At 39.9% G+C, this 26536-nt stretch overlaps 1 protein-coding gene across 1 annotated transcript in view; it reads left to right on the top strand.

The window, feature by feature from the left end:
- The window catches only part of zfpm1 (zinc finger protein, FOG family member 1), a 174760-nt gene that overhangs the window by 58513 nt on the left and 89711 nt on the right, over positions 1–26536 (top strand). The window contains exon 2 of the mRNA XM_051952037.1: positions 15670–15816. Coding sequence (XP_051807997.1) covers positions 15670–15816 — 147 coding nt within the window. The remainder of the gene's footprint in view (positions 1–15669; positions 15817–26536) is intronic.

Here is a 26536-nt window from a genome sequence, read left to right as displayed (position 1 = left end):
TCGTCTGCATGCCTGCTTCAATAGTCCAGGGTCTCGGCTCTCTATCTGCCTCCCGACTAACTCCTCCCCTCCAGCTTTTTGTCTGAAACACCACCTGTTTTTACTCCCCTTTCCACGCCGCACTTTATCACCGTTAGAAAAGACAAAGAGAATATTTGTAGCAGCCGCTCGCTTCTTTTTAACCGTCCGGTCAGGAGTTATTAGATCCTAGTGGAAGCATGTTCTGGGAGGTTTCTACCAAGAGTTTACAGCCTCAAAGCGCAGATTAGAGCTGGGAAAAAAAGCAGGTTTTGTTTGTCTGCAGTGTGAATTAATCCAGAAATGTACACCACATGCCATAAAAAACTTTAATTAGAAAGAAATAAACCTTTCTAGAATGATTGGTGTGACTTTGTAAGGGAGCACAGTCATCCCTCACCATATCACGGTTCACTTTTCACCATCTCACTGTATCGAGGATTTTAAAATTGTATGTATCTAATTTTGTTTCGCGGATTTTTTGCTATGTCGTGAGATTTTTCTGTATTTTTGTATATTTGTTATTTTAATTATTTTAGGTATTTGTATATATTTATTTTAATTATTTTTGGCAGTAAAATAAGCATTTTCTAGCCTATTTTTAAAAAATAATATAGAAAAGTATAAAAAATAATTTAAAAAGTTTAGCAATATTTTTTGAGTCCGAATATTTAGATCTCAAAATATTCGAATACCACCATCACGACCGAATATTCGGGTATTTGGTCCAGCCCTACTGTACATCGACACTAAAAGTAAAAAACTATCTTAGAAATGCTAATTTATTACACTTTATTTATTATTATCCTTATTATTATTGTTGTAAAACGCATTGTCCAGGGGGTCTCCACTTACGTTGGAATTCCATCACTACATCGCAACCTAACTTGATTTTCGCCTTAAGTCAGAAGTCGCACACATAAGTACCGTTTTATTACATCTAATTTCACTTCCATGGAGATGTCTTTCCTTTTCGTCGAAGCACTTCCATCAGAAGAGTCTGACTTATGCATGGGAGGCATAGCAAAGGGCAAAAAGTTTCCAAAACGACAACACAAATGAAAGAAAGTGAATATAGCCCAGTCCAAGGTGGCATGCAACCAGCGAATGTAAACAAAGCCGTCTTCCTCGCATAGCGCCGCACGACGTGTTCTGACTTTGCAAATGCCATAAGTTGGAATGATGGAGCAAGACTTTCTTAATAAATTTATGGAAGATGGCGACGTAATCATGAGACGCCGTAAGTCGAGGACGTTGTAAACCGAGGACCTGCTGTATATCAATTTTGTATCTGTGAAAAGTGCTATGTAAGTAAGTCAAGTTTTTTGCAAATTTGCGTTAGCTTTTTCTGCTTCGATACTCAAATGTATGTAGTTTATAAAAATTTGCAAAATCTTCAAGAAGAAAATTCCTGAAAAGTTGCACTTAAAAATTTTATTTTAAAAAAAATCCCCAAATTTAGCAAGAAATAAAAATTTTAAAAGTAAAAAAAGCTTAAATTGTAAATATTTTTTAGAAAATGAATAAAAATCTTCCAAAAAATCCCAAAAAATATCTAAAGTGATTATATATTTATTAGTAAAATTTTTCAATTGTAATCCAGTGAAAGTCGCTGGATTTTGGTTGATTTTTTTTCTTTTCTGAATGTTCTTAAACATTTCTTTAACATTTCCTTTTTTCACCGAAAAATGTCCAAAAATTTCTCAAAAATGTTGAAGATGTGGAAATATTCACTGTGAATATAAATATACATTTTCCCACATTTTGACCCTCAGGACGACACGAGGCTTAAATATGAAGATATTAAGGTAGTACGGCTGATCTGCAGCACATTTTCTGACGTGCTTGTCCTTAACCATTTGATGCACAACATCAAGAGTGACCCATATTCAATGGAAAATCTCTTGACGCATGTTGTGCTTCAAAGAGTTAATATAGTTTTAGTTGGTTGAACTATCAACTGGAATTGATCGAGTAACTAATAATTATTAACATTTTCAAGCTGTAGTCAGCTCAAGAACCATCTGAGCGTCTTCCATGAGCTCCATCTTTGCTAAAACAACTGCAGTCATGTTTTAGAAATTTGGCGTTAACTCTTCATGACGTCTCTGGAACTAAATCCTGCCAACTCGTGGACGTCCTGACAGCAGACGTGGATAAACGCTCAGGTTGACGGGAAAAAACATGGTGGCAGAAAACGGCAAAGTGAGGATCAAACTGAATTTCCGTCTCAAACATGAAAGCTGCCGTTTCCTTTCTTTGTGGGGAACACGCGTGTGGAACATGCACACGGCATCTTTCTCTTGCTTTCTTATCGTGGCGCACACATGTTCACTTTTCACTGGGCTTCTCCTCCTCGTTGCCGTGTTTAAGCTGCAGACCGCCGCCGCTCTGTGATGTACGTGGGAGTGAGGCGTCCTTGAGGAAAATGAAACAGTCTGTCAGGGTGAGTGCGTCTGAAGTGCTGCCAGAGAAGAAACGGTTGTGAAACGGAATACCGGAGGGAGGACTTGATCCAACACATCACGAGATGTCTCAGCTCTGCACGTCACGCCGTCCTATCCGAGCCAGTTCACCCTGGTGTCCTGCAGGTCAAAGCTGGCCCGTTTTAAAGTTTGGAAATGTGGAAAAGCAAATATTTTCACAGTGAAAGTCCTGATGTCCACATTTTCTACATTTTTGGGAAATCTTTGAACATTTTTTGGTGGAACAAAGAAATGTTAGGAATGTTTCTCAAGAACATTCACATAAAAATCAACCAAAATCCAGCGAAATTCGCTGGATTTTGGTTGATTTTTATGTGAATGTTCTTAAAGAAAATATTAGAAGTTTTACTGATACATATGGAATGACTTTAGATATTTTTAGGAATTTTTTTTGAAGATTTTTACTCATTTTTTAAAAAACATTTACAAGAATGTTCTTCCCAAATTTGAGGGATTTTTTTTAAATAAAATTTTTAAGGAATTATTGGAATTTTCTTCCTGAAGGTTTTGCAAGTTTTCAGAAATTCGTGGATTTTTTTTGCCGAATTTTTGTATTTTTTTCAGACAAGGAAAATATATTTTTTGGTGCCCGTAAATGAAGACGACAGGAGCTTTAACAACATTCACATAAAAATCAACCAAAATCCAGCAAATTTCGCTGGATTTTGGTTGATTTTCATGTGAATGTTCTTAAAGAAAATATTATAAGTTTTACTGATACATATGGAATGACTTTAGATATTTGGGGGATTTTTTGGGGAAGATTTTTACTCATTTTGGAAAACATTTATGAGAATTTTCTTCCCAAATTTGGGGATTTTTTAAAAAATATATAACTTTTAAGGAATTATTGTAATTTTCTTCCTGAAGGTTTTACAAATTTACAATAATTTGGGGATTTTTTGCTGAATTTTTGTATTTTTTCAGACAGGGAAACGATAGTTTTTGGTGCACATAAACGAAGACAACAGGAGCTTTAAGAACATTCACATAAAAATGAACCAAAATCCAGCAAATTCACTGGATTTTGGTTGATTTTTATGTGAATGTTCTTAAAGAAAATATTAGAAGTTTTACTGATATATATGTAATCACTTTAGATATTTTTAGGATTTTTTTGGGAAGATTTTTACTCATTTTGGAAAACATTTACAAGAATTTTCTTGCCAAATTTGGGGGATTTTTTTTTTAAATAGAACTTTTAAGGGAAATTTTTAAGTAATTATTGGAATTTTCTTCCTGAAGGTTTTTCAAATTTCAGAAATTTGGTGAATTTTTTTGCTGAATTTTTGTATTTTTTTCAGACAGGGAAACAACATTTTTTGTTGCTCGTAAATGAGGACCACAGGAGGGTTAAAGGCCTCTTTCTTGACGTGAAACTCCGCCATCAGTCAGATTTTACAAACGTGATGTCCAGTCAGATCTGGAGAACGTCCCTCCATCACTGGTCAAAGTGTGTCCAAAGTGCAGGCAGGATGGCAGAATAAAAACAAAGATGGGAGACGGAGAGGTGACTGTCGGATCTTTCTGTGGAAGGCAGCATCTCTAAATGTTCTGAGTCATGGGGTTCACGTCCAACACAGCGGGGACGTTCAGGAAATGTCTGCAGCTCCGTTCCTCCACAGTGCAGTGTGTTTTTTGACATGTATTCCTCACTGTAGGTTCATTTTTCACAACAATCTGAAGCCCTGCAGCTCTGTGGAAACAGAACAACCGTGACAAAGGAGAAAAAATGAAGAAAAGTTCGGATTCTTTGATTATTTATCCTAAAAAAACTGAACAAACCTGGAATCAGCTTTTTTCCAAGTTTCTAAAGGTGTAGCTAGTTGTGGAAATAAAGAGGAGGCTCACCCTACTACACAATGTTTACTGCTTACATTTTTCGTTTTCTTAAACACTATGTTCTGATTCTTCCATCTGCTTGCCTGCTTTACTCGTGGATATTTGCTGATTTTTTGCCACGTGACTCTTGGTCACAGCAGAGTCGCTCGTGGCTTCACGGCTGCACAGAGGATTTCAGATTTTTTTGTTTTTTACCGAATCTAATTAAAATAAAAGGTTTATTTTTGGTGAATACATGATTTTGGTGAAATCTACGTTATGTTTTCCAGTGGATGGGTAGTTCATGGACGGTTAAGAAGCTGATGGTTCTGTCTGCTTTTGCAGTTTTTAGCTCAGATACATGGTGGAATTTTACTGCTTTTTGTAGAGAAAATTCGCCTTCAGAACCGTCAGAAGGTTGGTTAAATAAAGGGTTATGCAAAATTTGATTAGGTGTGACTCAGGTTGGAGTCACGATCTGGTACGGAGCAGCAGCCAAAGCTAAAGACACATGTAACAGAGCATTTTTGTCATTCATTGTCTAAAACTAAAGCATTGAAAATCTCTGATAATTGTGACTGTGGCGGCTGAAATGCTGCATGATGTGTCAGAAAAGATGTGTGAAATACGTGTTAAATAGAGCCACATGTTCTGCAGTTTTTGCTAAAATATGTGTTGCTTTTTTTTTGCGGATTTTTGTCATTGTCGTCATTGTTTTTACAATTTTTGAACATTAGTGTTCCACAGTTTTCTTCAGTGTTCTACCTACCTCTTATATCTGCTCCATGGAAGCATTTCCTGCCATTCAGGCGAATATTCACTTCACTTTACTGCAGTTTTAGCTAAAAATACATGTACCTTTTCTATAGATATTTCTCTTTATCGTCATTGTTTTTGCAGTTTTTGGATGTTACATTTTTCTGGCAGTTTCTTTAGAGATCATTTTTTTGCCTCGTGAACTAATTTCGGCTCCTAACGCGTCGTTTCCCGTCTCGTCGGAGCTTTGTGTTTGTCTGCTTGGCGTGTTACCGTGTTGTAACGCTGCAGGAAACGCTATCAGGTCTGAAGCAACACGCTGTTCTGACACGGGAAGCAGCGGCGTGGAGATTTATCCAGCGAGGATCGGCCGTTGATCCGCTCCTCCGGGGACGGTTTCTCTCTCCGGGGGGCGTGAAGGATACCCGGCCGCCGGACCATCCATCACGGCCGGCTCTGGGTATCACCTGCTATCTCCCCACCTGCCCTCCTCCTCCTCTGAGGAAGAAGAAGGAAAACTGATCGTTCTCCCCTTTGTGGTGTCAAGCCTCTCTTGCTCCGTCTCCAAGGTTCAGCCGGTGTCCCACCCCTCCGTCTCCCCAGGACCTTTATCAGGGAGACGCCTCTGCTCATTAAGGAGTTAATTTTCTCACTCCTATCTCTGATTAGTATAGTCAACCTAAAGCACTGTGAATTCTTTAAATTTTCCTGCTTGTTATCAAAAAGAGGGAGAAGGAGAGAGAGAGAAAAGAAGATGGGAATGAGGGGGGATATTTAATCGTTTAAGTAGCCTTCCTGGGGAACTAGATTTCTTCTTCTTTTTTTTCCTCTTCCCAGCAATGTAAAGAAATCTTTTGCTGAAAGCCGGCCCGGCTCAGTAATTCAGTTTTTAAAGGATGGAGGGAGGAGGAGGTGGAGGGTGAGGGAGGGAAGAGAGAAGGAGAGGAGAGAGGAGAAAAAAAAACGACTTGATGAAATTCCGCTATCAGCTCCGAACCAATATGCAAAATATCTCGCTGGAAATCAAATAGCTATTATGTTTTCATTTCCACGTCGGCGTATTTGCTTAATGAAGAGGAGACAGATCAGACCGGCAGAGAGAGTCTGCAGGAGCCGATAACCGCCAACGGCTCCCAGCTATCCGCACAGAGTGACGCTCCCAGTCACCACGCTTTTTCACCGGGAAGGCAGGGAAAAAAAAGAAAAGAGGGGATGGAGACGGAGGGGAGAGAGAGGGAGGAAGGTGATGGAGTGGAAGTGATGGAGAGAGAGGGAGTGATATCGAAAAGGGGACGGAGAAGAAGAAGAAAGAGGAGAGATGATAACAGCAGGAAGGAAAAAAAGAGACAGGTTGGGATGGAGAGAATGTTCAGAAAACAGCCTGAAAGTGTAAAAAAAGCACCTTTAAGAAACACCCGAGGCCCTTTTTTGAACAGTTTATTAGTGCGTATTCTCAGGCCTTTGATGTTTCCGTCCTGCTGAGCTCCAACCGCCGCCTTTTTATCACCGAGGAGGAGTCCAGGCGTCCTCCCACGGTAGAACAGCACCAGAAACACCTGATTTCCTGCTTTCTGGTGGTCCTTTATGCTCCCATTTGTTCCTGTTCTGCTTCGGTTTGTGGTGGAATTTAGAGCTGCATGCGTGCACCAAAAAATCCTCCAAAAGGAAAGAAAATAAAAATCAGTTGTAGTGAAATATTCCGGCTGCAGAAACGATGACGTTCCTGCATTCTGGTGGATCTTTATGCATGGATTTCTTCCTTTTCTGCTTCAGTTTGTGGTGGAATTTAGTCCTGCTTCATCGCTGGCATGCAGCTCCACATCTGCACAGAAAAAACCCTCCAGAAGGAAAGATTCGGTTGCAGTTCTGGTGGATCTTTATGCAGCGATTTGCTCCTTTTCTGCTTCAGTTTGTGTTTGGATTTAGGACGTGAACAAACACCTCACTAAACCCTAACCTTGTGATGCGAAATGAACTGAAACACATCATTCTGGAGCTTTATTTGCTGCTCAACATGAAAAAATAAATAAGATTCTCACTTTCTGTGTCCAGTTTACAAATCTGCAACATGACCACGCTCCCCTGTAACATTCTAAGCATCAAACACCTGATTTCCTGCTTTCTGGTGGCTCTTTATGCACCGATTTGTTCCTTTTCTGCTCAGTTTGTGGTGGAATTTAGGGCTGCATCGTCGTTGACATGCAGGTAAAATGTGTGCACGGAGAAATCCTCCAAAAGGAAAGATTTGGTTGCAAAAAATATCTGTTGTATTGAAATGTTCTGGCTACAGACAGAATGATATTCCTGGATCTTTATGCACCAGTTTGCTTCTTTTCTGCTTCAGTTGGTGTTTGAATTTAATTGTGCTTCATATTTAGTGTTCCTACCACATGAAAAAGCTTTTCAGGAGCACTTTTATTCTGATTTCCGGGTACTTGGTGTTTCTAAAGACACCGCTTGTTGACAGGCTTCACATGTGCACAGCAGGATCCTCAGAAATGAAAGACTTGGTTGCAAAAAAGACCAAAACAATTGTATGGAAATATTGCAGCTACAAAAAGGTTTATATCTCCTAAAACCTGCTGTTCTGTCTGCAGAATCTGGCAATGGCAACGCTTAATTTCCTGCATTCTGGTGGTTCTTTATGCACCGATTTGTTCCTTTTCTGCATCATTTACTCACACCTTTACAGTGCAGTCATTTTATTTAAGGGAAAAACTTGACATGTATACAGAGAAATCCTCCAAAAAGAAAGATTTGGTTGCAAAATCTGCAATAATCAGTTGTAATGAAGTATTTTGGCGACAGAAACGATGACGTTCTTCCGTTCTGGGGAATCTTTATGCATGGATTTGTTCATTTTCTGCCTCATTTATGGTTGAATTTAGCTGCATGACATGTAGTTTTTCTGCGACATGTAAACACACCTTAGTGCTGCTCCTTACTAAGCATTATGATGTGAAACTAACTGCCAAAAACAAACCATTAGCTCGCTTAAGATTCTGTAAAAAACTAAAAATTCTGCCTTCTAAAGTGAAAGTGTGAAGCCGTCAAAGACTCGGCTGTGACCAACGGTTTAGGGACAAAAATTCTGTGATTTTTTTTGTACACAGATTAATTGTTACGTATCTATAGCATGTGAAGGAAACAGATAATCAAAGAAATGCATTTAATTTTATTGATTTCTGCCATTCTAGCTCCTCCTTCATGATTGTTCTGTTTCCATAGAGGTGTAGGACTTCAGATTGCAGAGAAAAATGAACCCACAGTGAAGAAAAATGATACCGGAGCAATAAAACGCCAAGAAACCGATGCTTCTGGTCAGTATTTTTCACTGGATGTCTTTAAACAATAAATTAAGAACCATAAATCAGGATTTTTGTCGCTGTTTGACACATTTTAGTTGCTGTTCAAGAGACATTTTTAAGGCAAAAGTTCTTAAAATTAAGGATAAATGTGAGTCTACAGGCAGAGAGACACTTGATTCCAGGATTTCTGGATATTTATAGAATAAATAATTGAAGAAATGTAACTTTTGTTGTCAATTTTTTGTAATCCGTGCCACTGTAGTTGTGTCATCAGAAGATCTCTGTAATTCCAGTCATGGTTGTTCTGTTTCCATAGAGCTGTAGGACTTTAGATTGCAGAGAAAAATGAACCCACAGTGAAGAAAAATGATACAGGAGCAATAAAACGCCAAGAAACTGATGCTTCTGTTCGGTATTTTTCACTGGATGTCTTCATACAATAAAATGACAACCATTTATCAATCTTTGGCACAGTTTAGTTGGTGTTTAAGTGACATTTTTAAAGATTTTTTTTTAGGCCAAATGTGTCAAAATTAGGGAATAAATAAAAATTTGATGATTCCAGGTTTTCTGAATATTTGTAAAATAAATAATCAGTGATGACATTTCTTCATTCTCTTCCCTTCATTCTGTTTCTGTAGAGCTGTAGGACTTTAGATTGTAGTGAAAAATGAAAGTACTGTGAGGAAAAATGAGACGTGAGCAATAAAACGGCAAGAAACTGAGGCCTCTGTTCGGTATTTTTACTGGATGTCTTCATACGATAAATTAACAGCCATAAATCTGGAGTTTTGGCTATCTTTGGCATGTTTTAGTTGTTGTTCAAGAGGTATTTTTATTTTTTTTTAAGGCAAAAGGTCTATTTGTAAAATGGACAAAAGAAATGTAACCTTTGTTGTTAGTTTTTAATAATCTATGGTTTTCTAATTGTGTCACACTGCAAAGAAGACATTCCCAAGATCTCTGTAATTCCAGTCGTGGTTGTTCTGTTTCCGTAGAGCTGCAGGACTTTAGATTGCAGAGAAAAACGAGCCCACGGTGATTAAAAACGTCCGGAAGCTGCTGCTGGTTCAGAGTGTTAGCATGCAGGAGTGACAGCCGTCGCTCTGTTGTCGCCTCCTTCACCTCCTCTGCTCTCTGCTCCACTTTGTCAGCGTCACATGAAGGTGTGGAGGAGCACCGGGCGATCAATAAAGCCCACAGGATTTCAGATTTGTCGGAGAAAATCGACGGCTTTGCTCTAGTTTGTCATCCTCGGACGTGTCATCGGGCGGCTAACGGCGGCTAACGGCTGAGCGGGAGCGGCTGATTTATACTGAGGCTGAATGTGGGGATCGATTCGACGGCCTCCTTCCTCCTCTCGTTGATGGCGGGTTGCGGCGGCCACGATAAGAGCCGAGCGGCGCCGAGGGAAAGTGCAAAGTTGATTGAAAGTGTTTCCTCGGCGGTGGGTAATTCTGCTCACTCTGATCAATAAGTGGCTCCTCTCCAGAGCGTGACTCGGTGTCAGGTGCCTCGGTTCCTCTCTCGAGAGCTCACACATCCTCCTCTCCTTCCCATCCTCCGCTCCTTTCTTTCTCTAAATATCCTCTTTTAATGTTTCTCTTCACAAGTCTGCGATGTGCAGATACAAGCCTCCGTCTCCCCCTCTCCTTCTCTTGCTTTCAGGTCTGATGTGTTTTTTTTGTGCGGCGGGTTATTAGCGTGAGAGCGGCGAGGCTTGCGTCTGTTTAATCAGCTTGTTGAGCATGCAGGTTTGATGTGTGTTGTCTCTGTGTTTAATCAGCGAGCTGCTCGCTGCAGGTTTGATGTGGACGGAGAGTTAATAAAGCAGTATCTTTGGCGCCTTCATCAGCTGCAGCACTTTGTTCTGCCTCTCCTCGTTCCTCCAAGACAGACAGCTGCAGTGTGAGAGCTGAGTGCTGCTGGAGCTCCACATCTGTCCGTCTGCGGCCTCCACGCTCACATTCAGCCTGTCGTTTTAGGACATAGTTTGGCGAAAATACCCTAAATACGTGTCTCGCCTCTTAAATACCAACTGAAATGTGTCAAAGATGAGGAAAAACACTGATTTATGGTTGTTAATTTATAGAATTAAGACACACATCCAGTAAAAACTCCAGACAGAAGCCGCCGTTTCTTGGTTTTTGCTCCTGACTCATTTTTTTCTTCACTGTCGGTTCATTTTTCACTCCAATAAAGTCCTGCACCTCTATGGAAACAACAACAATGAAGAAGGAGAGAGAATAAAGAAATGTCTTCTGTACAGAATGACACAGAATGACAGAAATTAAGAAATCTAGAATCACGTATCCACATCTGACTGTCTCTGGCCTCCACACTCACATTTAGTCTGTGATTTTAGGACTTAATTTGACTAAAATACCCAAAAAATGTGTCTCACCTCCTAAATACCAACTGAAATGTGTCAAAGATCAAGAAAAATTCTGACTTATGGTTGTTAATTTGTTGTTTAAAGACACACATCCAGTAAAAACACCAAACGGAAGCCTCGGTTCCTTGGCGTTTTTTGCTCCTGACACACATTTACTTCAGTTTGGACTCATTTTTCACTTCAATATGAAGTCCTGCACGTCTATGGAGACAGATCTGAGCGCTCAGAAATGTCTTCTGTGCAGAATAACATAGTTAGAATGAGAGAAATCAGAAATGAAGAAAATCTAGAATCAAATATCTACATCTGAGCTTGTAGACTCACATTTACAGAGTTCCGTTCCTACAGCACGATGTAACTCGATTTTAGCTGCAAATCGGAACTCGCATACCGACGTAGGTAGCGTACAACTTGTGAACGTAAACAAAGCCATCTTCCTCATATCTGTTCACTCCGCTCGCCAACTAGTTCCCACACAACGTTGGTTTTAACGTTGCAAACGCTGGAATGATGGAACAAGACTTTCTTAATAAATTTATGGGAGATGGTGACGTAACCACAAAACGCCGTAAGTCGAGGACGTCGTAAACCGAGGACCTGCCGTAGTCCCTAATTTTAGGACTTAGTTTGACTAAAATACCCTAAAAATGTGTCTCATCTCTTTAACTCTGACGTGTCAAAGATGAAGGAAATAAATCAGATTTCTGATTGTTAATTATTGTTTAGAGACAAGCATCCAGTTAAAGTCATCCAAAGACCGTCACACAAGGACGAAATTTGTGAACTCTGCAGCAGTTTCTGGGTGTTTTTTTTTTTTTTTTTTTTTTTTTGCTCCCGTCACATTTTTCTTCACTGTGGCCTTATTTTTCACAACAAAGTCCTGAACCTCTATGGAAACAGAACAACCATGAAAAAAGAGACAGGACTGAGAAATAATAGAAGAATGACAGTGATCATACCAGCAGAAGTTACATTTCCTCATTATTTATGCTGCCAAATCTGACTAATTTCCAAGTGCCCACACATGTTAGCACTGGAAAAATAGTGTCTCCACATGCTGTAGATATTTACCTACTTACATTTTACAACCTCTACAAACTCCATCATCTGCAGAAAGATGTTTCTCCATGCTGAATGGATCTCCAACAGCTTGCTCCTCTGTTCTGCTCTTCTGTGAGCCGTGCTGCATTTATTTTATTCATCCAGTAGCTTTGATTTTCCTCTGGCGCTGTGTGGAAACACTGCCTGCAGTTCAACCTGAAAACTCTCTGAATTTTTATTACGTCACTGTTGGTCTCAGCCGAGTCATTCGGGGCTTCACGGTTGTGCAGATTAACGCAGAATTTTTTAGTTTTTTTACAGAATCTGGTTGGCGCTCACAAACTATTTTTGGTGATTTTTCTTCATTTTAAAAAATGTGAACTATCACAATTGTAATGCATTTCCAGGATCTTTGTAAAAACCAGTGGCTCTTGGATGTTTTTAGAGTTTCTAGCTGATAAAATGGTGTCACTTTTGTGACTTTTAAAAATACAATAGGACCTCTTTCAAACCTGATAGTGGGTTGGGATTCAGAGCATCAAACGTCATATTATATTCTCTATAATATGAACAATATTGTAGAGTTGTGTTGGGTAAAGTTGGAATATCGATGTTATTTTTCCACTGGGGATCAGTTTGGTTGTTTTAAATGTGTTCTAGAAATGACTAACTTCAGTTTTTGTGTATCGTTTGTGGTACTGCATACGTATTTAAGGATATAAATGTAGGATTTGATGCTCCGTTTCAGCTCCACATGCTAGAGTTTCGTCTTGGATAAACCTAAAGAACAAAGGAATGTCGAGGAAGTCCTCCTGGGTCTGTTAACATTTCACTCAAAGTTTCTAAATCTGAGCAGAAGTGAGCTCCGGGGCTTCTTTGGTGATCCTCCGTCTTTAGCGTTGCTTTTGGATAATTCTCGGCTTAATAAACGTCCCTCCTGCCGAGACACACATGTGGGCGAACGTCTCTTTATTATTCCCACATCTCTCCGGCGAGTTCAGTCCAATTTTCCTGGATATCAACGGCGTAACAATTAAAGGCTTTAACTTTAAAACTGTGTAAATGTGGTGCACTTTTATCGCCCGGGCCCCCGCTATCCTCTCCGCCAACTATCCGAGAACAGGAGGGGAATATTTCTCCTCGGATAAAAGCGGAAGCCGAAAAACTTTTTCCGCGCCATTTGATGTCTGAAAGCAGTGATGCGGCGATTGATTTATTAAAAACCCGGAGCCGTAATGAGGAGAGAAATCATAATTCAAACTTACATTTTAAACAGGAAATATAATTGGAATTTTATGCAGAGAAGTCCCTTTGTACAATTATGATTAAAGGAAAATTAATTGTATGAAAATGTCCTTATAGATACTGAAAATTAGATCTGGCAAAAAAAAAAAAGCTCGGGCGACATTCTAAAAATATTGTGTACAGGATCGATCTTCTTTCTCCTCTACTCTTCTTCTTGTTCTTTTTTTTTTTTTTTTTTTATGAAGGTCCAAATCTAGCTGTGTTAATTTTATCTGAAATTAGAGTGAACCATGCAGGCGTGGAAGTTGAAATTAGCCTAAAGATGTTTCATTTACAAAGACAGAAACACTTTGTCAGCCGGCGATTGTTTCCCAGCATTATCTCTGCCTGCTTTTAATTGCTTTGGAAGTGAAATTAACAGAATTAGAAAAATTGCCTCTCCCTTTTTCTACAAGCTTCTTTATTCACGGGTATTGTTGTGTGCTTTGTATAGATTATAGACTCCTTTTGTTCCAGTATTGTAAATATATACGCCCCCAGTCACGGCTTTAGCTCCGAAACAATCCCCCCTCGTCGGTTCGACACAACCTAATGAAAATTAATTTACAACCTGTCTGGACTGAGGGGAGGAAGACGGGAAATGAAAAGGGAGGAGGAGAAGAAAAAATCCTGGATTCCTCTCGGTATTAATTTCACTTTATTTAAAAGAAGACAAAACAACGTGCCCACCCTGCTTGACTTTCCAGTACATCCGGTTGCCTTTTTAACTGATCCCCTAAAAAAAACAACCCACAAATACCAACCTTCAGTTAATAATTCCATCATCATCAGCCATAAATGCACACATTATATAGAAAATGTATTGTTCATATATATATTTTTAAAGGCCCGTCACATTAAATCCATATTAACTGACTTTTTTTTCTGGATGTAATCTTCAAACAGGCTAAAATAGATCAAAAGTACTGTATAATTACTATGGTCAGCAGGGATTATGAAACTGTAATTGATACAGATCAGCCCTGCACTAATCACTCTTTTAGCTGCAATTTTAGGTATACTGTAATTTGGCTCCGAGCTCCCCCTTGGCTCCGTGCTATTAATCTTGTGGATTAGACCGTTCAGCGTGTCCAATTCTTGAAGCCGGCTTTCTGAATGAGTCCAGTTAAAGAAAGCCGTCGCTGTGTTTAGGCTTTCTTTTCTTTTTTATTATTATTATTATTATTATTATTATTAAGTCCTCTCCCTGGACACCATCATATGATCACCGGCAGCTCGGGCCTTTTTATTCTCACTTTTCCTCTACCGCTGGACGGCTACAGGCTCAGTGTGGTGTTATTCTGGGGTTGTATCTACAGATGTATGCATTTTATTCATGTAGGTTTGCTTAAACATCAAACGGGATCAAAGGGAGTCCTTATTTGAAATCAAAAGGAGTGAAAACTGACCACGTTGTGTTCTATAAATCCATCTAAAATCAGTCAGATTCCACCAATCCTCTCTTGTTTTTCCAATTCCAGGCTCAGTGTGATGTTGTTCTGGGATTGTGTCTAAAGATTTATGAATGTTATTTGTATGGATTTGTTTAAAGCATCAAACGGGATGATGGGACGTCCTTGTTTCAGTCAAAAGTAGTGATTCCGTGCTCTATAAATGAATCTAAAATCAGTCCGATTCCACCAATCGTCTCATTTTTTGTTTTATTTTGTTGATATTCTCTCTGAAAGCACTTTAAATGTGTTTTATAAATAACTAACATGAGTTTTGGGGTTTTATTTGGTGCGCTGTACTGTATATATCCATATATAGGGTTTGAATACAGGTTTAGAAATGATTTTTTTGTCTGATGTCTTAAATTAAATCCATCTAAAATTGATTAGATTCCACCAGTTGTCTCATTTTTTTTCAATTGCAGCCTCAGTGTGGCGTTATTCAGGAATTGTGTCCATAGATTTATTAATATTCTTTGTACAGATTTGCTTAAAACATCAAACAGAATGATGGGAAGTCATTGTTTCAATCAAAAGTAGTGATTCTGTGTTCTATAAATGAATCTAAAATCTGTCCGATTCCACCAATCGTCTCATTATTTTGTCCCATTTTGTTTGTCTTCTCTTTGTACCTTTCTGGTAATTTAACTGGAGCTGCTTTTGAAATTAATTTGAAGTAGAAAAAAGACACACCAGTGGCAGATCCCTATTTTCTATTAAAATAACATTTTTACATGACTTTAATGTCTGCATTGAAATGATTGTTTAGAAAACAACTGAAGTTCTTGTTGTACAAATCCAAATCTCTGATGCAGTCTAAATATGCACAAACTTTTGAGTCTGAAACTTTCTGCACATTCAGAATAAACACAACTCAACACCTGTCTTCTTGTGCAATTTTCACCTTTTCACTTGAACAAATTTTGGTAATTCTCTACATAACGAATCCCTATTTTCCTAAAGTTATCGCTGAAGATGCATCTTCATCCATCCATGCGTCAGAATTATCTTCATCTCTTCACTTATAAGCGTTTCGAACACAGTAGATGAGTCTATCGTGCACGTTTCTCTGATTCAGGTGTTAACTTTCGCTTCGCCTCTTCCTTCAGGTTCCCTCGGGGATCTCGATGGCGGCGAGGAAAACACGCCGGACAACCTGAGCCTATCGGGAGAGGAGGGAGGAGCCTCGGACCCGGAAGATTCTGCAGAAGGCGAAAGCTCCAGCCCTCCTCCGTACACACCGCTGTACAACGAAGGTGAGGAACACGGATAAGAGACTGGAAAAATCAGCTACAACTCAATGCATAACTAAAACAGAAACTAAAGGGTTGTGGAACCCCGTCTGCTCATGACTGATTAGAACCTTAGAGATGACGTTGCAGTCTTAGAAGAGAATACGGAAAACCCTTCTGCAAATGTCCCCATGTTATTCTCTTGATTTACAAGTTAATAATCTTTTATTGAATGTCAGAAAAGGAAAATCTTCACAGTGCTTGTTTTGTCCGACCAACAGAAACAATAAGACCAAAGTTTTTAGTAATTTAACTCATTCTGGACAGGCTGAACTTTGCAGAAATATCTCTAGCGAGCCTCGATTCGTGTGATTCTTGAGTTCAGGACTCCAGACTGAGGCTAAAATGCTCTCGTTTACACACTTTTTTTGAGTGTTTGATTCAAAATTTCAAGTAGTACTTTTATTTCTTCTGTGGCCTTGTCAGTCTGTCTCTGCTGATGCTATTTAGCTTCAACAGATAAAGCAGCAGATCATTTTAAAAACAAAATTGTGGAAAGAGGAGGTGGCTGGCGGGGAAAAAAAGAGGTTCGACACGTGATGATGAGAGGGCAGGTGCAGGCAGCGAAAAAAAACGGTGAAAGAAAAAATGCAATTCATTAAATTAGAGTGGCAGTAGTAGTGATGGAAAATTGGATATAATATTATTTACGCTCACAATTTAGCCTCCTAACGTTATATCAATGCAATCAGCTGCAGTATTTACATTTTAAACCCTCCACTTACAGAAAACAGCACATGTAGATGATGTTGCTGTGTTCCATCTCTGAGAAATCTGACTTTGGAACACCTTGTTTTTACTGTTTTCTAAGTAATTTGTGGCCACACAGCTGTCTGAGCACACCACAGCCACCCAGCAGCTTCTAATGCAGCTTGCATTGTGAGACGTTCAGGGAACATCGGTAAATTACACCGTCTATTGATGCATATCCTGCTTGTGTTCAAGTGGGAGGTGCCGCTAACTGAGAAAGCTCCTCAGATTTCAGCATGATGAGAGGAATTCAAGATTAGCACCTAATTTTCAGCCTTTCTATGTGTTTTTTTGCTGTTGTAGGTCTCTATGATCGAATATATTTACGTTGAGTCTGTTTCTGGGACAGTTTCTACACATTATCTTTAGCTCAGAGTGTTTTTTTTGTAGGCCTGATATGAAGAAGATATGCAACAACAAATGTTTAAATGTGGATTAGCTTCACAGTTTCCGCATCTTTCTACTTTAGTACTAGGAATGTTAAAGAATAACCATTAATCGATTCATCGGCATTAATAAATTAAGCGATTAAATACCATTAAGGCTGAAAACAAGGAACATGGATGTCAGAAAATGAATTATAGATCAGCTGTAGTAGATCTCTGGAGCCTCTTAGTGTTCATTAAGATGAAAACTGTAATTTGTTCTGTTGGTCTGAGGAGGCGGTCATTCGGACTACAGGTTCCATGTTTGCAAGCACAGAGCATTGTGGGGTTTAGCTAGCAACAGGCACCCTGACAAAGACTTCTGTGGTGGTTAATGGTTTTTGGCTCAAGCTTGCCGGGGTTTATTTGGCAACGGGCACCACGACAAAGACTCAAGTGTTGATTAATGGTGAAGTTGGTGCGACCAGCTTTCTCAGTCATAGTAACAAAAGTCAGTCTGGAGCGCTGCTTGGGTTGTATACAAGACTTGAATCCTGCAGGTCTCGGGTCAAGACAAGCCTAGAATCACATAAATCTTGGGTCACTGAAAGACCTTAAAATTCGTACCAGTCTTGGGTCGCTGATGACGTCAATTCATGCGAGTCTTAGGTTGTTAACAGGCCTCAAATCGTTCAAGTCTAGATTAAATGGACCTTTATTTGTGTGAATCTTGTTTGTTGTCAAGGCTCCGATTTAAACGAGTCTTAGGTTGTTAACAGACCTTGATTCATGAGCGTTCTTGAGTTGTCAACAAGTCATGTTGTATGCAAGTTTCAGGTCACTGGCAAGCCTTAATTAATGCCACCTTTAGATGGTGGGTGAGCCTTGACTTATACAAGTCTCGGGCCATAAAGGAGCCTTGATTCATGCCAGTCTCAAGTTGTCGGCAAGCCTTGATTCATGCGAGTTTATGATTGTTAAAAAAACCTCAATTCGTTTTGAGTCTCAGGTCATTGTGGGGCCTCGTTCATACGAATCTTTGCTTGCTGACGGCCTTGATTCATGCAAGTCTATGGAATAAATTTCCTGTCATAATTCAAGAGCATTTTTAAATTGATTTGAGGGCAGCATTTATCGATTTCATTCTCAGATTTTGTGATATTGTCTCTCAGAACTCTGCTCTCGCGCTCAAATTTGCTCTGCGCGTGCTCAAACTGTGTCCTCGCACTCGGTTACGATGCTGCTCGCGCAGATTACTTGCCGCTCAAACTCAAACTCTTCCTCTTGCTCTCACGGAACTTTCTGCTCACGGATCTCTGCTCTGCTCTCTGATTTTTTTGTGTATCAACGCTGTCAATCAATAGAAGGCCGGCTAGCTTTGATCAATCACATTATCCCTGTTTGTATACGGGTGCGTTCGCTGTTTTTCCGAGGAGCGTCGCATACGGGCAGACACTCTTTCACACAGGTTTTATCCACTCACCTACCTCGCGGACTGTAATAAATGTGATTTCTTTTATTTTTTTGACCACTGTTGGAATAAAATATCATTCCAATACATGCAACAGCGTCCAAGCTTCTCATTAATGGCTATATTGTAATAATAATAGTGGCATCGAATGCTGCTCTTTGAGGTGTGCTGGTGGAGAAACAATGTCACCATCCTGAAGCTAGCGGGACTACATACTTGATACCTTACACAGCAGCAGCAGAGGTACAGATGTTGTAGCTGAGAAAGTTTGGAGGTTGCCACTTCGTGCATTCCAAAATAGTAGGGGAGTCAGAGTTTAAGTGACGCCAACAAAATGTGACTCCAGATTTATTCATATCATACAATCTGCACAGTTAACTCAACCTTCATATTTCTGTTAAAGTCCTAGTTTTGAAATAGTCTGTCTGTTCTTAATTTGCCATACTGTGATCATTTGGCCCTTATTTTATTATTCTGTTCTTACAGACTGTATTTACTAGGTTTTTGTAAAAAACAAAACAAAAAAAACTTGTTGTAATTTGGTGTTTTAGCTCTTGTGGGATAAGTAAAGAAATTCAATTCTATTATATTGGTTAACTGACCCAATAAAATAACAACAATAACGAATGACTTTATACTTAAGAACTATACTTATATTAAAGACTTTATACATAAATACCAGACATATTTGATTCAAACGAGTTTTGAGTTGTTCACAGGCCTTGATTCGTGCGAGTCTCAAGCTGTGAACAAGCCTTACTTTATGCGAGTTTTAGGTCACTGGTGAGTGTTCATTAATGCCAGTTGTAGGTTGTTGTTGAGCCTTGAGTTAAACGAGTCTCAGGTCATAAGGGAGCCTCAATTTGTGCTAATCTCAAGTCATTGGCAAGCTTTGATTCATGCGATTTTATGGTTGTTGACAAACCTCAATTTGTGTGAGTCTCAGGTCATTAAGGGCCTCAATTCGTACGAATCTTTGGTTGCTGACAGGCCTTCATTCATGCAAGTCTGGTTGTTGACGAGACTTGATTCATGAGAGTCTTGGGTTTGCAGCAAAGCTAAATTCAAGAGAGCCTGGGTTGATTTATGTGACTTTTGGGTTGCTGAGACTTACTCAGGCGGGTTTCGAGTTGTTGAGGAGATTTGAGTCATGTGGTGGTAATAAATACGTGCTGGTACTCCCTTCCAGTCACTTAGAAGTGTTGAAGCCTCTAGAATGAAGATGAAACGTCTTCAAGAACCCAAAAATAAGTCCAGTTACCTTCTACTGCAGCACCAGTGAAGTATTCCCTCTGTGTGTCTGAACTAACTCATATTTTGACTAAATATCTTCCAACCATCTGTGTTCCTGCTCTGTTGTGTCACAGTGACCACAGTGTCATTAACACATCAACACTAAGCTGCTCTTCAGCTAAAATAATCCAGATGTCGACTGTTTACTGGCAGTTATTAGTGGTTATGTCCAGGTTTATCTCCTCATCGGGACTTTGTTTAATCAACAGGAGACAGTTAATGTCACAAAGAGTCGATGAAAACGAGGCTACGCTTTTATTTCTCTCTTTTATCTCAGCTGCGTCTAAAAAGCATAAAGACAAAAAAAACAACAACAACAAAAAAACAAGAATGAAAAAAGTCTGCGGGCTTCAGCGAGTCCTGCCCTCCCTCCTCCTCCTCCTGCACCTCTTATCCCTTTGCCTCCGTGTGATAGCGGAGTTTTCAGTCATATTCTTTTGACTTATTCAAGATTTCACCAGCTGTGTTTTTTAATCTCAAAAATTCCTGCTCTTGTGAAATTTTGGGGCTGGAAGTGATAAGCGTCTGTTGGTTGGCTTGGTTTGATAAACCCATGGAAATTCTGTCAGGTGCTAATCGAGACGAGATTAGAGATTAGGCTGCGTGTGTGTGTGTGTGTGTGTGTGTGTGTGTGTGTGTTGAGGTGAGGGTTGTGTGTATTAGATTGTATAAGAAGAAGATGAGAGAAGTCAGCCATGCTGCACATGTGAGCGAGTTTGTCTGTCGATAGCAAACTGACTCGGCGTCCTTGTGTTTCTCTATTTGTGTGTTTTAACCCCACGCAAACACACACACCAACACACACACACACTCCCTCCTTTGCCATCACACTGTTGATTTACTCCCCTCTTTCTCTTTTTTTCCCTCTCTTCTCTGGGGTTCCTCGGTTGCCCGGCGCTGCCATTATCAGTTCTCTGTAAATCAGCCATGTTTGACGACCTGCTCTTGTCAACCTGGGATCAATACCTAGGTTCTTTTATCAGGCCAGCGCTGGCTAATAAAGGCAGGGCCTCTTATCCACCATCTGGAAGACACACAACACACACACACACACACACACACACACACACACACACACACACACACACACACACACACACACACAGAGCAGCGATAACTGCCTGATAACTTTAGCAAGAAAAACACATTCTACTAGTGAGAGGACCTGCTGTTCTCTCCATAACAACCCTGCTGCTGCTGGGCCACAGCGTATTATACCAACTACTTCATTGAGGAAGAACTCGAGCATCTGTTCTCTCTTTCTTTCTCTGTTGTGGTGTTTCTTCTTCTTCTTTTTTTCCTACCGTCTCTCTTTCTCAGATTGCTCTACAGTTGCAGCAGCAGTAACAGCGACATGAAAAAAGTTCCTCTTTCAGAACAATCATTTTTATACATCACAGGAAGCCGATAAAAATCCACTTCTGGCCTGATAAGTCGACAACGGTACCTCCTGTTGACCTCTAATTGCGTGCCCTCATATATGGGCCAATCGGAGGAGAATTTTGTAAAGTTGCTTTTTTCTGCTTTTTCATCAGAAACTGATTTAAACCGTGATTTAGCGAAAGACGTGTGTGATGCATAAACGGTACAAAATGACAGAGGCGGCTAATCTCCTCCAAGGTATTCATCATGATGAGCTGTCAACAGGCTGATACCAGTCTGTTAACTAAAGATAGTAGAAAAGTATCAAGCCTTTTCTGTGTTGTTTTTTTGCTGTTGTGAATATATTTGTGTTTTTAGTTTGTAGTTGGACTATTATAGACGACATTCAGCTCAGGGTGTGTTTTTTTTCATAGGCCTTAGAGATATAAGGAAGACCTGCAATGATTAATCCCAGATATTAAAATATGCATATTAGCCAGGCATGTTCGTGCAATCTTTTTGCTTCAGTGGTTGCATTTCTAACAGCCATGCCATAAATAACCATTTATTGTTCATTGACATTAATATTTAACTGATCATGACAACAAAAAGGCTGGCCAGAAAATGTATTGGATTAAATTAATTAGCTATAGTACTCAGTTGTGCCATCAGATTGGAGGTTTTTAGTATTATTTAAGACAGAAAAGTGCTGTTTATTTATTTTGGGTTTGTGGCTGGTTTTGCTAGGCAATGAGCATCATGACAAAGACTTGATGTGGTTGATGGATTCTGGCTACAGCTTATGGGGTTTTAGCTAGCAATGGGCACCATGACAAAGACTTATGTGGTGGTTGATGGTTTCTAGCTACAACTTGTGGGTTTTTGCTAGAAATGACACCATGACAAAGACTTCTTGTGGTGATTAATGTTTTCCAGCTAAAGTTTGCGAGGGTTTAGTTATCTACAGCCACCATGACAGAAACTTCAGGTGGTGGTTGGATGGTTTCCGGCTCAGCTTGTGGGGTTTTAGCTAGCAACCAGTACCATGACAAAGACTTTGTGTAATTAATTGATTTCCAGCTCCAGCATGTGGAAGTTTAGCTAGCTATGGGACACCATTACAAAGACTTCTGTGATGATTATGGTTTCCAGACAGAGTTCAGGTATTGAAGAGGAGCTGTACTTTACGGAAATAGCATTCCTGTTAGCGACTAGCTATCATAATCTGTAGCTTACGTGTTCATGGTTTAAAATTGTATTATCGTCACATGGGAAAATGTCTGTGCGCTTCTTTCATTTCAGTTATTAATTAATCATGATTATCGTGGGACACACCGTCTTCTTTGATGTGGTATCAGTTTGTGTGGAGTCGACTCAGTAATTGTGAATGAATAGTTTTATTTCTTCGTTCACGAGTAATCATGTTATTATTAGGGTTTAAAACATGTTTATGGCATCAGTTGCTTCGTAAACAGATAAAGACATGTCACAAGGTCCAACCTAATAAGATATCATCAGGTTGTTTATCGGACGCCAACATGTCGAACTGCTATCAAGATTACAACTGCTATCACGATATTGGTGTCAGTTAAGGAAATGTGGACAGACAGATTCTGTATTTGACACCCGCTGTCCTTGAAAAATAATGTTTCTATACAAATAAATTGTTTTATGGTAATGCTTGAAACTTCAGGAACAAGACGAAACGTACAAAAATGAGACTGGGGTACTTCAGTTTTCCACTCACTGGTTCGCTTTAGTCACCAAATGACTCTTTAGGGAATATCACTTCCTGGTTAAATACAAACCTTTTACAAGTCATTAAAGATTCTCCTTACCATAGTATTACCAACATTACGTTCCCATAGAGCTAAACTGCCTTTTCATTTGAAAGAGTCGTATGAAAAACGTCCAGTTAGTAGGTGTAATGGAAGGTGGAGGTTAAAGTCAGCAACAAGTCGTTTTGACCAACTAGATCAGGGTTTCCATCCACGTAAGACCACCATGAGTTGAATTTTCATTCATTATTGGCTAGAAAATGTGTAAAATAACAGTAAATTGTTTAAGTACTGCAGCTGAATCTTTTTTAAAGAAACCGTATTGGAGGAGGGTCCAGTTTTCCCAAATATTAGGGCTGCAGCATACGAAGCCTCGAGTAATCGTCTGAGCACGATACGTCATCAAAGCGGAAGTGAGGGCGCAATGCAACAGAAATCACCATCTGACCGGAACACGGACGGACATCGCGCTGCTTTGTGCATGTATTATGTATGCACGATGCAGCGTGGACGTCCGTGTTTAGATACAGCTGTATAGTAAACGCTGACTATCCGCGCTTACGATAGATCGCGGATGTCCGCACTGCATCGTGCATACATAATATATGCACGATGCAGCGCCGATGTTCGCTCACTTCCGCTTTTGAAGACGTATCGTGCTCAGACGATTACTCGAGGCTTCGTTAGCTGCAGCCACTTACCAATATGTATGTATATTTTCATTTGATTACATGGAAAATTATTCTACTATTGTTCTGAGATCTCAAAACCTCAACAAACACCAAACCTAGCAGCTCGGTCTCGATGAAATTTGTTCCTGTACGACTAAACTGCATCCTCAATGAGGTTCTCACTGGTAGATATTGGAAAATATCACAGATTGGGTTAAGTTTGACAATTTGCTAGATATTTCAAGCGGTCTCTCCATTTTCCGGGTCACCAGGGTGACAAATTCCACTCTTACATATGGATTGGCTGGTTTGAAAGAGCAAAAATGTCGGAAAATATGTTGATTTGAGACATTTTTAAGATATTTTCTTTGTCACAAACGAGCGTAATCCGGCGAACCCTCAAAGCATAACTGTTTAATTGTATAGGAACCGAATTTCAAGCATTGAAATGTTTTTATGAAGAGTTTCAGTTGGAAATCTACGTCTGACTCATAGGAGAATATTTCTACATGGTTTAAGCTCAGTTTAGGTGTTGTACAAATGCCTGCTCATGTGGCACAAATTTCCCCCCAGCATGCTTGAATAATTTGCACTTTCTTCTCATTTCATGTATGATTTTTGCCTCTTTTCTCCTCTGACTGTCTTTTTGCGTCTCATCGATTGAGCTCTGAGTGTCTTGATGGATTCTGCTGCTGCTTTTCTCTGCACAGCTCCATCCCTGACCAACGCGCACGTTAAATTACAATAAAAGACGCGTGGCACACCAGGCGGCAGCGACGGCGTTTTTAAAATGAAACCGGGAGCGCCTGAGAACAGCTCGGAGGGCTGCAGAAGTTGGGAGGCGAGAGATTGTTGGGTGACTTTGCCCTGCAGGTGTGACAGGGGAAGTTCAGCTTATCAGATTGATGGAGACTGTCTCGCTATGGGGGAGGGCGGGAGGGAAGAGGGAGAGGGGGGGGTTGGCAGAAAAGTGTCTGTCGACTCCTCCTGATACCTGCCTCCCTGTCTGAGATGATATGGGAGATAATATTGATAATACTTAAACGCAATAACTGGTCTCCAGCTCCCTCCCTGCTGCAGCCCCTGCAGGATAAAATCAATGTCCATTCAATGTGATTTATAGCTGAAAAATGGCACTGTTTAGGCAGGGGGGAGGGTGTCTGTGTGGTGTTGGCGTGTGTGTGGTGTGTGTGTGTGTGTGGTGCGTTACAGTATGTGGTAGAAAAAGGTGGACGTGACGTGAAACTGGATGTTGGTTTTGCTTCACGATCCGGTCGACGCTCGGCTCTAATAATAATGATATACCAATAATGATGGCGTACTGCGGAGGCGTCACGTGTTCGCCGGGCATTTTATGGCCCAGTTCGATCGGGCGCTATCGCGTTTATCGGAGCGGGAATGCAAGGAAACACGGCCTTGTGCAGCCAACAGAGGTGTTATCGGGGTGGAGGCTGAAGGCGGGATTTGGGGAAGGGGAGAGACGAGGAGAAGTTAGGAGGACGAGGGTTCGGACAAAGGACAGCAGATATGGAAGGGAGAAAGTGGATGGACTGCTTTTAGATACGCAGCCTTAAAGCGATAGAGGAGTTCTTTAATCAGGCCCGGGATTCTTTTAGGTTTCATTGTCGATTAATCTGCGGACGGTTTCTCAATTCTGTCCGTAAAATGATGGAAAACAGTGAGAAACAGCACCACTCCCATCTTTTTTGTCTCACACAAAGTCCAAACGCAATCATAAAGAAGCCTGAAATCCACAAATCTGAGAGGCTAAAAGGTAAAAGGCAAATACAAATATTTTAAGAGTCTTGTTTTTTCTCATCAACAATCCAAACCCAAACAGATTCAGTCTCTTATGACATAAATAAGCATAAATCTGCAAGAAAATAAATATATAAAAATATCTGCAGGTTAACTTTTATTGATTGATCAGAAAGCTCAAACTGCAGCAGGAATGTACGTCTACTAATGTATGTTTTCTCTCATAGTAAGTCAAAACCCAAACAGATTTAGTCACAAATGATATACATAAGCATAGAATCTGAGAAGCTAGAAGCCAAAAAATGAATGAAAATATCTGCAGGTTCATTTTCCACTGACTGACCGATGGTTGGAGCTCTAATGACACAAGAAACGTCTGACATGTGGTGAAAGGTTTCAACCAGAAACATGCCGGTTTGGTGAAGTGTCATTGAAACTCTCAGCTATTTTTCCTTAAATTCTAAGCCTAAAAACAAAATAGACCATCATGAACCATCTTAGACTCAATAGATCTGATTAAACCTGCCCATAAGACTATTTTTCTGTCATTTATTCTTTTAGGTTTTCGTTATTGGTTAGTCTGCAAACAGTTTTTCAATTTTGTCTGTTAAAAGATGGAAAACAGTGAAAAATGGCACCACTTCCCCCAGTGACCTTTCATTTTGTTTCATCGAGAGTCAAAAACCCACAGATTCAATCTCCTGTGACATAAAAAACATAAAATCCCCAAATCTGAGAAGCTAAAACCATCATTATTTTTGCACTTTTGTTAAAAAAAAAGGTTCATTTTTTTGTTGACTGACCGATCAAAAAGCCCAGCTTTATGAGGATGTTTAACAGTTACAAAGACCAAACTAGAACTGCATAATTTTAGAAAAAGAGACATTGTGTTGTCAGATGTGTGAGCGGATTAGAAGCAGAGTGGTCTAACCCACAAAAAATCCACTCTGAGTTTTTATATCATTTCTGTAATGTTTATGGTCTAGATTTTAGTAGAAAAGTGGTCGAGCCCACAACCCAACAACAGCGATAGAGTGGCGCTTCGAATGTTAGACCATTCTTGAAAACACCAAACTTTGAATCCATTTTTCTCAAAAACAATAGAAAGTGGGCTCGACCATTCTGCTTTCAAAACCTTCAAATCATAGAAAAAACAACTAACTACACGGCTTAAGTCATTAAAGAAACTAGCAATGTGGCTAAGTCATAGATGAAGCTAACAACAAAGCTAAGGTT

The sequence above is a fragment of the Acanthochromis polyacanthus genome, chromosome 8 (genome assembly GCF_021347895.1).
Source record: "Acanthochromis polyacanthus isolate Apoly-LR-REF ecotype Palm Island chromosome 8, KAUST_Apoly_ChrSc, whole genome shotgun sequence".
Classification (NCBI taxonomy): Eukaryota; Metazoa; Chordata; class Actinopteri; family Pomacentridae; genus Acanthochromis; species Acanthochromis polyacanthus.
This window is presented reverse-complemented; position numbering and strand designations above follow the sequence as displayed.